Source organism: Oncorhynchus kisutch, linkage group LG13 (assembly GCF_002021735.2).
Source record: "Oncorhynchus kisutch isolate 150728-3 linkage group LG13, Okis_V2, whole genome shotgun sequence".
NCBI lineage: Eukaryota > Metazoa > Chordata > Actinopteri > Salmoniformes > Salmonidae > Oncorhynchus > Oncorhynchus kisutch.
In genome coordinates, this window is record NC_034186.2 from 20,778,012 (window position 1) to 20,792,378 (window position 14,367).

Below are 14,367 nucleotides of genomic sequence, written 5' to 3' on the forward strand. Positions count from 1 at the left end.
ATTATTGCGTTTCAGTAGCTATTTCTCCCTCAACATATTAGAAAGAATAATAATAAAATCACATTTTTAATTTCTGGATATAATACACTGTTATGTGTTCTGTTATGTGTTCTGTTATGTGTTATGTTACGTGTTCTGTTATGTGTTCTGTTATGTGTTATGTTACGTGTTCTGTTATGTGTTCTGTTATGTGTTATGTTACGTGTTCTGTTATGTGTTCTGTTATGTGTTCTGTTATGTGTTCTGTTATGTGTTATGTTACGTGTTCTGTTATGTGTTCTGTTATGTGTTCTGTTATGTGTTCTGTTATGTGTTATGTTACGTGTTCTGTTATGTGTTCTGTTATGTGTTATGTTACGTGCTCTGTTATGTTATGTGTTATGTTACGTGTTCTGTTATGTGATCTGTTATGTGTTATGTTACGTGTTCTGTTATGTTATGTGTTATGTTATGTGTTATGTTATGTGATCTGTTATGTGTTATGTTACGTGTTCTGTTATGTGATCTGTTATGTGTTATGTTACGTGTTCTGTTATGTTATGTGTTATGTTATGTGTTATGTTATGTGATCTGTTATGTGTTATGTTACGTGTTCTGTTATGTTATGTGTTCTGTTATGTTATGTGTTATGTTACGTGTTCTGTTATGTGTTATATTATGTGTTATGTTATGTGTTATGTTACGTGTTCTGTTATGTGATCTGTTATGTGTTATGTTACGTGTTCTGTTATGTTATGTGTTATGTTACGTGTTCTGTTATGTGTTCTGTTATGTGTTATGTTATGTGTTCTGTTATGTTATGTGTTATGTTACGTGTTCTGTTATGTGTTATGTTATGTGTTCTGTTATGTGTTATGTTACGTGTTCTGTTATGTTACGTGTTCTGTTATTGTATGTGTTATGTTACGTGTTCTGTTATGTGTTATGTTATGTGTTATGTTATGTGTTCTGTTATGTGTTATGTTACGTTACGTGTTCTGTTATGTGTTCTGTTATGTGTTCTGTTACATGTTATGTTATGTTATGTGTTCTGTTATGTGTTCTGTTATGTTACGTGTTCTGTTCTGTGTTCTGTTATGTGTTCTGTTCTGTTATGTGTTCTGTTATGTTATGTGTTCTGTTATGGTATGTGTTCTGTTATGTTATGTGTTCTGTTCTGTTATGTGTTCTGTTATGTTATGTGTTCTGTTATGTTATGTGTTCTGTTATGTTATGTGTTCTGTTATGTGTTCTGTTATGTGGTGTGGTATGTGTTCTGTTATGTGGTGTGTTATGTGTTCTGTTATGTGTTCTGTTATGTGGTGTGTTATGTGTTCTGTTATGTGGTGTGGTATGTGTTCTGTTATGTGGTGTGTTATGTGTTCTGTTATGTGTTCTGTTATGTGGTGTGTTATGTGTTCTGTTATGTGTTCTGTTATGTGGTGTGTTATGTGGTGTGTTATGTGTTCTGTTATGTGGTGTGTTATGTGGTGTGTTATGTGTTCTGTTATGTGGTGTGTTATGTGTTCTGTTATGTGGTGTGTTATGTGTTCTGTTATGTGGTGTGTTATGTGTTCTGTTATGTGTTCTGTTATGTGTTCTGTTATGTGGTGTGTTATGTGGTGTGTTATGTGTTCTGTTATGTGTTCTGTTATGTGGTGTGTTATGTGTTCTGTTATGTGGTGTGTTATGTGGTGTGTTATGTGTTCTGTTATGTGGTGTGTTATGTGGTGTGTTATGTGTTCTGTTATGTGTTCTGTTATGTGGTGTGTTATGTGTTCTGTTATGTGGTGTGTTATGTGTTCTGTTATGTGGTGTGTTATGTGTTCTGTTATGTGTTCTGTTATGTGTTCTGTTATGTGGTGTGTTATGTGTTCTGTTATGTGGTGTGTTATGTGGTGTGTTATGTGTTCTGTTATGTGGTGTGTTATGTGGTGTGTTATGTGTTCTGTTATGTGGTGTGTTATGTGGTGTGTTATGTGTTCTGTTATGTGGTGTGTTATGTGGTGTGTTATGTGTTCTGTTATGTGGTGTGTTATGTGGTGTGTTATGTGTTCTGTTATGTGGTGTGTTATGTGTTCTGTTATGTGGTGTGTTATGTGTTCTGTTATGTGGTGTGTTATGTGGTGTGTTATGTGTTCTGTTATGTGGTGTGTTATGTGTTCTGTTATGTGGTGTGTTATGTGGTGTGTTATGTGGTGTGTTATGTGTTCTGTTATGTGGTGTGTTATGTGGTGTGTTATGTGTTCTGTTATGTGGTGTGTTATGTGGTGTGTTATGTGTTCTGTTATGTGGTGTGTTATGTGTTCTGTTATGTGGTGTGTTATGTGGTGTGTTATGTGTTCTGTTATGTGGTGTGTTATGTGGTGTGTTATGTGGTGTGTTATGTGTTCTGTTATGTGGTGTGTTATGTGTTCTGTTATGTGGTGTGTTATGTGGTGTGTTATGTGTTCTGTTATGTGGTGTGTTATGTGGTGTGTTATGTGTTCTGTTATGTGGTGTGTTATGTGTTCTGTTATGTGGTGTGTTATGTGTTCTGTTATGTGGTGTGTTATGTGTTCTGTTATGTGGTGTGTTATGTGTTCTGTTATGTGGTGTGAGCGTACCAGAGTGGTAACTAACACCTACTTAATACAGAGCTATTGTTCCGAATGCCTATTATCTTAATACATGTGACTACTTTTGCTCTGAACTTGCCTGTTTATACAACACACCTGGAGGCTATGTGTTTTAGATGTAGGTGTGCTATAATCCTGACTCTTAATGCTGTGTTTGTCTGGCTATTTGTTTCCTTCCCTTGGTTGTTTGTGCTATACACCTGGCTATTTGTGCTACTGAGCTGTCAGTCTGCTATGATCACAAAGCTACTTATTCTCTCCGCCTGCTTGTTTGTGTTAACACCTGGTCATCACATTCAGTCTTGAATGGTCTGACCCTCCGTTCAACCAAAATGGGTCTGTTTCTGACTGGTACCTTAAGCATTCTGATAATCTCTAGAGACTACGTCTAGACAATCTAACTGATCTGGGGGTGTTCAGCTTCCTGTTGTAATGAGGCTAGCAGAAACACAGGTTACATACAGCATCTGATGCAATACTAAGAAACATGTGCCCTGAATACAGTAGGCTAACTTATGATATTGCTGCTTATTAGCATAACGATTCATTCTAATATGACTAGTTATTTCAGTTACAATACATGTTTAACTATGTGTATCAAATGGCCCATGTAAAATACATGTGTATCAATTATTATATTTTGTGCACCACCCCCTAACTAGCTGATTATCTTGCCTTACAAATAATTGGTTGCATTCAGTAATTCATATTCCTGTAGTTGTTAGTACGGGGTCATTTGGGCATATCTAGTCATATGCGACAAATGTTGGAGGAGTCGGTTTGGTTACTATACAGATACACCCGATCTGGATAATGACTCAAAACCACCATCCACACATTAAACAGGAGCATAGAGGTGGAGGAGAGGTTGAGAGGACGGAAAGCCCCCTAAAAGCTGTGTGTCCCATGTTGATGAGGTCATCAGCAGCTTAAAGAGGACTGGGTCTACGCTGAGACCTGCCTGGACAGACATACAGCCTCCATGTACTGAGCCCAAGTTGGTTTAGGTTCATTATGGATATCACAGGCTTTGTCCATGGCGGATTTCAGGGCAGTATATTCTAGGCAAATTGTGAAAAATAATAGAGCTTTATTATGTTTTCGCAATGTCCTGGATACAGTAGGCAGGTATTCATGTTCCTATATGTTGGAGAAATACATTGGGATTAATGCACAGAAATAGGTTTTTACCTTGGATTTAAGCAGTCCATGCTCTGCCTTCGCAAGGACATAATACTACTGTATATATTTAACACATTTTATCATGTCGTTGTTAACCATATACATATTCATAACAATTAAAGGGTGGCATATTAAACTCAGTTAATTATGTTACTGCTATAGCAGGCTTCAGTGGAGAGAATCACCAATCACCTGGGTTGTGTCCCAGATGGCACTCTGTTCCCTCTACAGTGTGCTACATTTGACCAGAGACCATAGGGCTTCGGTCAAAAGTAGTGCACTATAATGGGAACAGGGTGTCATTTGGGACACAACCATGTTGAGTCAGGAGGACCCAGGAGCGTTTGAGTGACTGCACCACATACAGAGCCATGGCCTGCTATTTACCGGAAAATGAAAGCGGTTTAGCCAGGTCTAGAGACACTACTCCTCCTCTCCCACCCCTCTCCTTCCTCCCTATCAGATCCTCAGGCCAGCAGAGGAGGTCTGTTTGCTTATCGTTTGGCCTGTATTGTTGTCTGGTGCCAGACTGACTAGTTGGACTAGCCTATCGATAATTACCAGGAGACAATGACATGTTGTCCCAAATAGCACTACATTCCCAACATAGTATACTACTTTTGAAATGAGGCATATGGGCCCTAGAAAAAAGTAGTGCACTATATAGGGAATGGGGTAGTGCTGAGTGATTAAGCTAAATGTCTGATATTTTCTGTTTCTAAACAACTAATTGTCGGATGTCGGTTCAACTTTGAATTCCATTTCGTTCCATTTTTTTTCTTTGAGCTCAATGCGCATATTGCGCAGTTTCTCTAGAGATAAATCAGATCAAGCCCGAATTGTGTAGTAGGGAGTTGTAGTCTCCAACAGGCCATTATTTGACATAGTTTAGCGCAGAAATTGAGGTAATTAACTTTGCGCGTCTACTTGTCCAGTCTGTGTGTTCCTTTTTTATGCCTGCTATGTTAGGTTAATGTGGGGCAGACACAGAGAGAGAAGACAGAAGATTGTGCGATCAAGAGGGATAGAGAGCAGTTGCTTCCTGATATATCGCTGCCTGAAAATACATGATCTAAGTGATTGAAAGTTGGTATCAGCCTTGGTAGGGGGGGATAGAGTTATGAGCTCCATTAAGGACTCAGCCTTGGTAGAGGGGGGATAGAGCTCTGAGCTCCATTAAGGACTCAGCCTTGGTAGAGGGGGGATAGAGCTCTGAGCTCCATTAAGGACTCAGCCTTGGTAGATGGGGATAGAGCTCTGAGCTCCATTAAGGACTCAGCCTTGGTAAAGGGGGATAGAGCTCTGGGCTCCATTAAGGACTCAGCATTGGTAGAGGGGGATGGAGCTCTGAGCCCCATTAAGGACTCAGCCTTTATAGCTGGGGGATAGAGCTCTGAGCTCCATTAAGGACTCAGCCTTGGTAGACGGGGGATAGAGCTCTGAGCTCCATTAAGGACTCAGCCTTGGTAGAGGGGGGATAGAGCTCTGAGCTCCATTAAGGACTCAGCCTTGGTAGACGGGGGATAGAGCTCTGAGCTCCATTAAGGACTCAGCCTTGGTAGAGGGGGGATAGAGCTCTGAGCTCCATTAAGGACTAAGCGTTGGTAGACAGGGGATAGAGCTCTGAGCTCCATTAAGGACTCAGCCTTGGTAAAGGGGGATAGAGCTCTGGGCTCCATTAAGGACTCAGCTTTGGTATCGGGGGGATGGAGCTCTGAGCCCCATTAAGGACTCAGCCTTTGTAGCTGGGGGATAGAGCTCTGAGCTCCATTAAGGACTCAGCGTTGGTAGAGGGGGATTGAGCTCTGCGCTCAATTAAGGACTCAGCCATAGTAGAGGGAGCATTGAGCTCTGAGGTCCATTAAGGACTCAGCCTTGGTAGAGGGGGGATTGAGCTCTGAGCTCCATTAAGGACTCAGCCTTGGTAGATGGGGGATTGAGCTCCATTCCATACAAAGGACACAGACTGTCTTTCATTTGCCAGCAGTGCAAAGATCTTAAATTGAAATATGGAGCTATTAGCATTCCTTGATGGATAAAGGTCCTGTAATAGGGATACTAATTTATGAGCAAATGTAATCTCACTAGCGCATAATGAATTGTATTGGAACAAATAAATTGCTTGAATGTCAAGTTGATGGCATGGCACTAGTGCAGCTGTATTTTACTCGGTTCCTCTGACAGACAATTAACCACCGGGCAGCACTTAAAAAAACGAACAGAAAAAATACATATGCCCATCTGCGGTTGACTGCAGTGGGACTATGGATGTTTCCCAAATAGCACCCTATCCCTATATAGTGGAGCATAGGGCTCTGGTCAAAATTAGTGCAGTATAAAAGGAATAGGGTGCCATTTGGGAGTCAAGCTATGTGTGAGGAGAAAGGCAAGCCAGCGCTATGAACCAAATTGAACCAAATTGCAGTGCTGTCATGTTAATAATGCATGGTTGGAGGATCTGTCCTTCACCGGAGGCCCTGCAACTGAGGCCTGCCGGGGAAAATCCTCCAGCTTCCACAGGCTTCAAAGCTACATATAGACTGTGTCCCAAATTGCATCCTATTTCCTTTATAGTGTAATACTTTTGACCAGAGCCCTATAATGCACTATAAGGAATAGGGTGTCATTTGCAACACACACCAGAGATATCCTATAGCCTGTCTCTCAGCCTTTCCTTTCTCTGTGTCTCTGTTCAGAGGGGAAGCCTCTAGTTTCTACATTATATTCTATGCTGCCAGGGGTTCAAGAGTTGAAGCCTAGCTGGAATGCTTTTGGAGGTAACACTGGGGCTAAGGGTTTAGGGAGTAGGGACCCAGACTCCAACATTTGCATAAATAAAGTCCTATGGCACATTGATAATGCAAGTTCACCGCTTGGCAGCCACATTACTGGCTAACGGTACTGTTGGAATAACTGTTGGCCATGAAATGTTTTCCTCAAAAGTGACGGTAGAAAAGGGAATAGCCCAATCACTAAGGTAATGCTGTGCACAGCTGGACAGCATCGTTGTGGCTCCTTTTACTAAATAACGTGATAGAGGATGGACAAATGGTTTGCTCTGAGCGGTTGTCATTGGTGCTTGGATCCAGGCCACCTTTCTGAGTTGTTCTGAGCCTCCTAGTTAGTTATAATGTTAAGATTAATGGCTGCCTGAACCTATTGTAGTAGGCAACATAGGCACAGAACACAGCAGTATTCCCTCTGAGGAGCCGCTGAGGTAATTACGGAGCTTAATTCAGTCAAATGTAATAGAAAACACTTATTGACATCTTTAAAGCTGGAATCCTACGCGGTGCCACGTCCGTTTTCGATATTACAACAACAAATAAGCTACTACAAACAACAACCACTGTTTATTCCCCTCGGACATCATTACACGCGTGGCAGAACAGCAGAATTTGTACTGCAATTTTTTAGCACAGTATGTGTTGACCGTGCAGAGACTCTGTACCTGAGCGGAGCTGTTTGATTCGACCGTTGCTGCTGTTGATATCTACAGGGAGGAAGTCTTTGAACCAGGAGATCTCTGGGTCAGGGTTGCCACTGGCAGCACACAGCATGGTGGCTGTCCTGGTCTTCTCCACCACCTTCAGCTGGGGACCCATGTCTATGGTGGGGAACCCATGAGGGATCTGGTCCTCTGGAAAGACAGAGAAAGAGTTGTGATGAGTATATATATGATATAAAAAGATGCCCCATCTTCATTTGATCACCCTGTTGTTGCAGGAAATGCATACTTGTAGTGTCTCTGTAGTTTAAAAGGGCTTCTAAAGTTTGTAATTTCCACTTTAAAATTCAGAGTTGATTTGCCCTAAAAAAAACAATTTATCAACCCTTACAAAAATGTCCATTCATGATAATCCATAAAATAATTCACATTGCCTGATGCTGCAGGATGACTTTCCTGCTGTGAGAAACTATGGTATAAAAAGGTTGAGAAATACTGAGCTAATGCACCAGTCATCCAATGCATGCATGCACGCACGCACACACACATACACATACACACAGAGCCAGTGACTCCTTCTATCACATCTTGAGATATGAGACCACCCCGGCAGTCAGGGTCTGTGCTCTCCTTGTTGATTGGCCTGTGCATCCCACAACCTTGAGCTGCGATGAGGTGGTCACCTTTAAAACGCTGTGAAATCCAGCCCTAATGTAAATATCGCTAGGCCAAGGCGGGACTAATCCACCTACGGAATTTCTCGTCATGGATCTGTGGAGAGTGTGAGACGCAATTTCACTCAGGCCGGATTGCATTCAGATAGAGAGAGGGCCCTGCTCCGACTATCTGCAGGGGTAAGTGTGGTCAAAAGCCAGACTGCCAAATTACGGATGAAAATGTAATCAAATCAATGCCTGAAATCCCATTCCATGCTTCCCTTCTTTTCCATCGTGTGTGGAAAGGGGAAAGATACCCCATCTCCAGGTGCTCTAGAAAGCAAGGAAATACATTGGAAGGACCTTGAAATAATTGATCCCAGAAAACTAGTGAAGATAGGACCAGAATCTGTACCAGGCTTGATGTTTTTATCTAAACCTGTTGGATTTGCCTGTTGCTGCTGTTGAAATAAAAACGTTACTTGTTCAGAAACAGTATTGTCAATTGAATCCTGTCCCTTTGCCAAGTTCTCTGTGTCACAGGTACAGTAATGAACGGCCTTCAACGGGACAAGCTAGAGTACATTAGAGAACAACACTTGCTGCATCGGTGACACTGCAAAAGACATCTGCGACCGCAACTGCCAGCAGCCAAGCCTGTATCGATGAGTAAGGTGATGTGACAACACTACCTACGTCCCAAATCGCACCCTATTCCCCATAGTGCAGTATAGGCCCTGGTCAAAAGTAGTGCACTATAAAGGGAAAATGGTATCATTAGGGACGTAGCCCACTACGTGTTGTTAGACTTGTCTGACAGTAACCTGACAACGTGAGAGATGGAGACGTTTGTGATTCTGTCAATGACAGGTACTGCAGAGGAGAGAGTCACCCTTACAGAAAAACCACATGAATTTCACATTTAAACATGTGAAATGTGATCTTATGTGAAGTTAATGTGATAACATGTGACAACAGGTAAAGCAACATATGATAACATGAAACTAAAAATGAAAATGTGATCTTATGAGACGCGTTCCAGTTTTTTTCTTATGGGCAACAGCAAGGAGTGTAGAAGGGTAATTTATTAGGAGAATGGTGTCTATTGGTACAGATACCCAATCATTCTCTCTGGCACCATGAGGAGACAGAGGATGTGTACTATAAAGGGAATTTAGTTTCTTTGGGATGCATCCAGACTTGTTGATATTCACTGTGACCAAAAGCATCACACTCACACATACAGTGAAGTGCAGATACATATGCTTGTGCAGTACTAGTGACATAACCAACATCGAGACAATCTATTCAGGAGTAGATGTTTAACACTCATGATCTATGCATGATTCTGTAAGATCTTTCACCATAATGTGAGAAAATGTCCAAAAGATGTGCTGTACCATCTGAGGACAATATGTACATCCCAAATATCATCCTATTTCCTTTATAGTGCACTACTTTTTTACAAGAACCCTAGGGGCCCTGGTCAAAGGTAGTGCACCATAAAAGGAACCGATTGGCATTTAGAACATACACAATGACGCAAATGTCTGGCTCCGAGAGAGTTGGAACAGTACAGAAGAGTACAGTGAGACACTGGGAAATCCTTTAATTAAGAGCTTAAGACTGGCTGTGAAAGGGAGGGAGGATCCAGTGGAGACAGAGAGAAATAACCCAGAGGAATCTGAGGAGGGGTTGGCTAGTTGGGCTGTTAAGCAGGTTGGCTGGCTGGCTGGCTGGCAGGTGGGCTGGCTTTGGGAAACACTGAGCCTGTCAAAATAACCCAGGGGACTGAAGAAAGGGGTTGACTGGGCGGCTGGCTGATTGGGATTGTGGCCTGGGCAGCTGGCTGACTGGCTGGCTGATTGTCCCTGGGAAACACCTAGCCTATCAGTGCTGCTCCCTCGCTGGGCTCTGACTGAGGCAAGAACAGGCTCTTCTCTCCATCCTCACATAATAAGAGTTGGAGCTTAACCATTTGTTGTCATCTCTATTCACACTGTGGAGGAAGTGCATTGTCATCTGGCGAGGATGCCATGAGGAACCGTTCGCCCATGTGCGTCTTTGTCTGTTCAGTGTCACATTAAGAGATGGCAGACTAGTACCCCAAGGGAAGGTGGGGATGTTCCCATAAAAAAAACTACAAGGGGACCATCTTATAAGTCTCTCTCTCTCTCTCTCTCTCTCTCTCTCTCTCTCTCTCTCTCTCTCTGTCTGTCTGTCTGTCTGTCTGTCTGTCTGTCTGTCTGTCTGTCTGTCTGTCTGTCTGTCTCTCTGTCTCTCTGTCTTTCTGTCTGTCTGTCTGTCTGTCTGTCTGTCTGTCTGTCTGTCTGTCTGTCTGTCTGTCTGTCTGTCTGTCTGTCTGTCTGTCTGTCTGTCTGTCTGTCTGTCTGTCTGTCTGTCTGTCTGTCTGTCTGTCTGTCTGTCTGTCTGTCTGTCTGTCTGTCTGTCTGTCTGTCTGTCTGTCTGTCTGTCTGTCTGTCTGTCTCTCATGCTGGCTCTCTCTCCTGTCTTGGCAAGTGTCACTCTCCCAAGAGCAGCTCAGTGAATTCATTCTCTTTTAGAGCCCTTAGTTTGTTGATTCTGAATGGTCTGTGACAAACTATGCTATATTTCTAAAAAAGAAAGGGAGTGAAGAAAACACTTGAGTTATCCAGTAATTATATAAGCTCCATCAGATCTCAGATGACAGTCATGGCTAACTACCAGGATTGCATTAGTAGCATTCTCTACCACAAAAGATGAATGGCAGACTTGTTGTTGCTCATGGAAGTGTTGTATTTTCCTGTCAGCTTGACACTGGATATGAATGCCTGAGATTTGTTACTATCATAAATGGTATGTTCACTAATAGCTACCCAGTAATGTATTTCTAAGGAGGAATATCACTATAGCCTAGTTAAAGCAGACTGAAAGCTGTGCTTACAAGTGAAACAATAGTGAGTACAGCATTAACCAGGCTAGGATTACCTATTCTTTGGAAAAGGTACCCCACCTAATCTACCCACTATCTTGGAAGGAATTCTTCAAATTGAGGATTGTAGTTTCCCACCCAGCTAATCTCTCTATAGAATGAGAGCTGCCATTGTGAAGCAGCTGATAGTCTGTCAGTCAGAAGCTATTTACACACACGAGTGATGGTGTACAGACATGTCATGTTTGTCTGCCCCTGTCACTCAACCTGCGTTGTCCCAAATGGCACCCTATTCCCTATTTAGTGGACTATTTTTGCCCTGGGCCCATATGGGTCTGGTTAAAAGTAGTGCACTATATACGGAATAGGGGGCCATTTGGGACGGAGACAAACTGCTGTCAACTTGCCCTCCATCATCTCTTTATCAATAGGGTAGGGTAACCAAAACTTCTTAGCATGCCATTGTAAATGACTTAACTGTCAATTCCCATTCCTGTTGTCTTGCCATCTCTGTCTCTGCTCCCACTCCATACCTGGGAGAGAGAGAAGGATTTCACATGCCTCAGCATGTAATCCCATAGGTTCCTTTACTGTCATCGTCTTAAGGGAATACTGAAGGTCTGCTTTGCAGGAAAACAAATATGCCAAATGGTAAACAATATTTAATGGAACGGTTAACTGTAGTATTTGAACAGTATAACAGTATAATGCAGAACCATGATGGATGGTAACTTAGAACTCTCCCTTTTGTGACTACACATAACTTAGCTACAATGATGGCTTTGTCATGCAGATACTACTTTGTCATCCCAAACGAGACACGTCAGCGATACTCCCCAAACTGCCAGCAAATGCCACCCTTGTCACTGCACACTGACCCACAGCCATGTTGAGTCAGGTGAGTGCTGGTTGGTTGGTTAAAAACTATCTGAGAGAGAGAGAAGCAGTGTCTGAAATGGCACCCTATTCCCTAGATTGAGTACTACGTTTTCTGACCAAACCCACTGCACCAGCCAAAGTCTGACCTAAGTGTAACGGCTGGTGGTTGAGCCGTGATGCCCAGGGCATGTTGCGAGAGAGAGGAGCAGAGCCTCTCCACACTGAGACTATTGTTCTCTACAGTAATGCTATGACAAGGTGTTTGGCACCAGCTACAGCCACACATTCCTCATGTAATGCACCAGCCTGCTTAGTACAGAGCACACAGAAACACGATCAGCCCAGATGAAGACAGGCCGGGGGGACGGAGGAGGGACTTGGATGGGGGTTGGGGGTGGAGGATGGTAAAGACACACAGAGCTACAGGAGATGTACATGTATGAGGCTGAGTGTCTAAAGAGGCCTCTGCTCCCCTAGCTACAGTACGAGAATAGAGGCCCAGATCATGTACAGAGCTCTTTGATAGGCCATGGGGGCAGACTTGGTGATGCCAGTGTGTATCCCTGTCCCCCCTGATGGCTACTGCTACTTAATGACCTATTCTGATACCCTATCAGCCTCATTTTGACAGTCAGACACAGGAACATTCAGGTCTACAAGTCAACACAGTCAGCATCGTCTCCCCTCAATTGATGGAATGCCCTGAAAGAAAAAGTGCACTGGTGATGGGTGGCCAGAGAGAATGAAAGAGAGGGGAGAGGGGGGGCTGGTTGTGAGTCATTCTGTAATGTCTGAAAGACACATGTCAGGTTTAAGTTAAGATTAGTTTGGTTTGTGCGTGTCAGGTGCAGAAAAGCACCTGTCACCACATGGACCCATCATTAAGCAGCAGCTCTCGTGGTGCTGTTTACATGTTGGGAAATGAGCCAGGAGCCAGCCAGCCATGCTCCGTCCAGACAGACAGAGAGAGAATTCCCCTGATAATGAGCTCTGAGTTGTTGTGCTGCCAAATAAATATAGAATTACAGAATCACAGAACATTGACTTCAATGAGAATGTACATTCTAGTAATAATATTTCTATGTATGCTGCTCTCTTGGTTACTGCAGGCAGATGGGACCTCTCTACTGAGTGTCTATAAGGGCTGACAGGTCGCTCAGACGATCCCAGTTGGGTATAATTTGCCGCTCAGGACAGGTTGCTCAGACGATCCCAGATGGGTATAATTTGCCACTCAGGACAGGTCGCTCAGACGATCCCAGATACCAGATGGGTATCGGTTACCACTTAGGATTTTCCCAGAGAATCTGTGGCTGGGGGGGGGGGGGGGGGGGGGGATATTGGGGACATAATAAGACGCTGGTGTGTATGACTGGAAAGTTTTACTGCCGAACAAGATTATCCTCTTACCATTTTGCAGTAGGTACAGTGCAGACTCCTTCCCCTTTTCCACATTTTGTTATGTTACAGCCTTATTCTAATATGGATTAAATGAAAATTGTATTAAAATAAAAAAAATAGGAGTACCTTATTTACATAAGTATTCAGACCCTTTGCTATGAGACTCAAATTTGAGCTCAGGTGCATCCTGTTTCCATTGATCATCCTTGAGACGTTTCTACAACTTGATTAAAAAAAATATATATATGATTTTTTTAACCAGGCAAGTCAGTTAAGAACAAATTCTTATTTTCAATGACTAGGAACAGTTGGTTGACTACCTGTTCAGGGGCAGAACGACAGATTTGTACCTTGTCAGCTCGGGGGTTTGAACTTGCAACCTTCCGGTTACTAGTCCAACGCTCTAACCACTAGGCTACCCTGCCGCCCCGTGGATTGGAGTCCACCTGTGGTAAATTCAGTTGATTGGACATGATATGGAAAGGCACACACCCACAGTTGACAGTGCATGTCAGAGCAAAAACCAAGGCTTCAAGTACCTATTTTTATAGCGGGAAAACACCATTATCAAAAGGGATCGCAAATGTGATTATGCATGTAATGCTTTTATTATAAAGGTGCACAATTATCTTCCCCACACGTGCTGCTTATTTGGTTGCTAGTTAGGCTCTAAACACCTTGTAAAGCGGATTAATGTGCTTCATTTGAAGAAATGATTTGGCCACTTTAGTTGCGATACAAACCTTATCAAAACATATAGGCCTATGGGCTAGGCTACATGAGGTGTGCAACAATGATTAAAAAAAGTTGCAAAAGGCAGTTTCTTATGCTGGTCATAATTCACGAGTGAGAGGCTAATATTGTCACCCATCATTTCATTTAGTCTTTACATACACTAAATAATATATGTGTGAAATTTGTTTTGATTTAGAATGGACCATTATCATACACCTGTCTCGAATCAGGGACAGCAGGAAAAAATTGACGCACTTAAATACGAATGGAGGACGATTTTCCCGTGGTTCATTTTCATGCCAGCCAGGTAGGCTATACTCCTGTTGTAAAGAGAAGCAATGTGCTTAATATTAGGAAAGTTGTGAAATAAATATAGTAGGCCTAGTCTATAGAAAGCTGATGGGATCATCCTATTTTTAATAGAGGCCATCACTCTGTATTTTTCATGAAATCATAACCTATAAAAATGTAGCACAACATGAGCTCATGGCTCTCATGAAGTGTTTAATTAGATTTTCAACTACATTTGTATTGATGTCAGAGTGATGAGAGGGA

The 14,367-nt window shown here is 42.5% G+C and overlaps 1 protein-coding gene across 10 annotated transcripts in view; it reads right to left on the bottom strand.

The window, feature by feature from the left end:
- ptprfa (protein tyrosine phosphatase receptor type Fa) overlaps nucleotides 1–14,367 on the bottom strand; it is a 408,795-nt gene that overhangs the window by 137,622 nt on the left and 256,806 nt on the right. For all 10 annotated transcript variants that reach the window (XM_031785716.1, XM_031785715.1, XM_031785723.1 and 7 more), the window contains exon 5: nucleotides 7,231–7,419. In XM_031785716.1, the coding sequence (XP_031641576.1) occupies nucleotides 7,231–7,419 (189 nt within the window). The remainder of the gene's footprint in view (nucleotides 1–7,230; nucleotides 7,420–14,367) is intronic.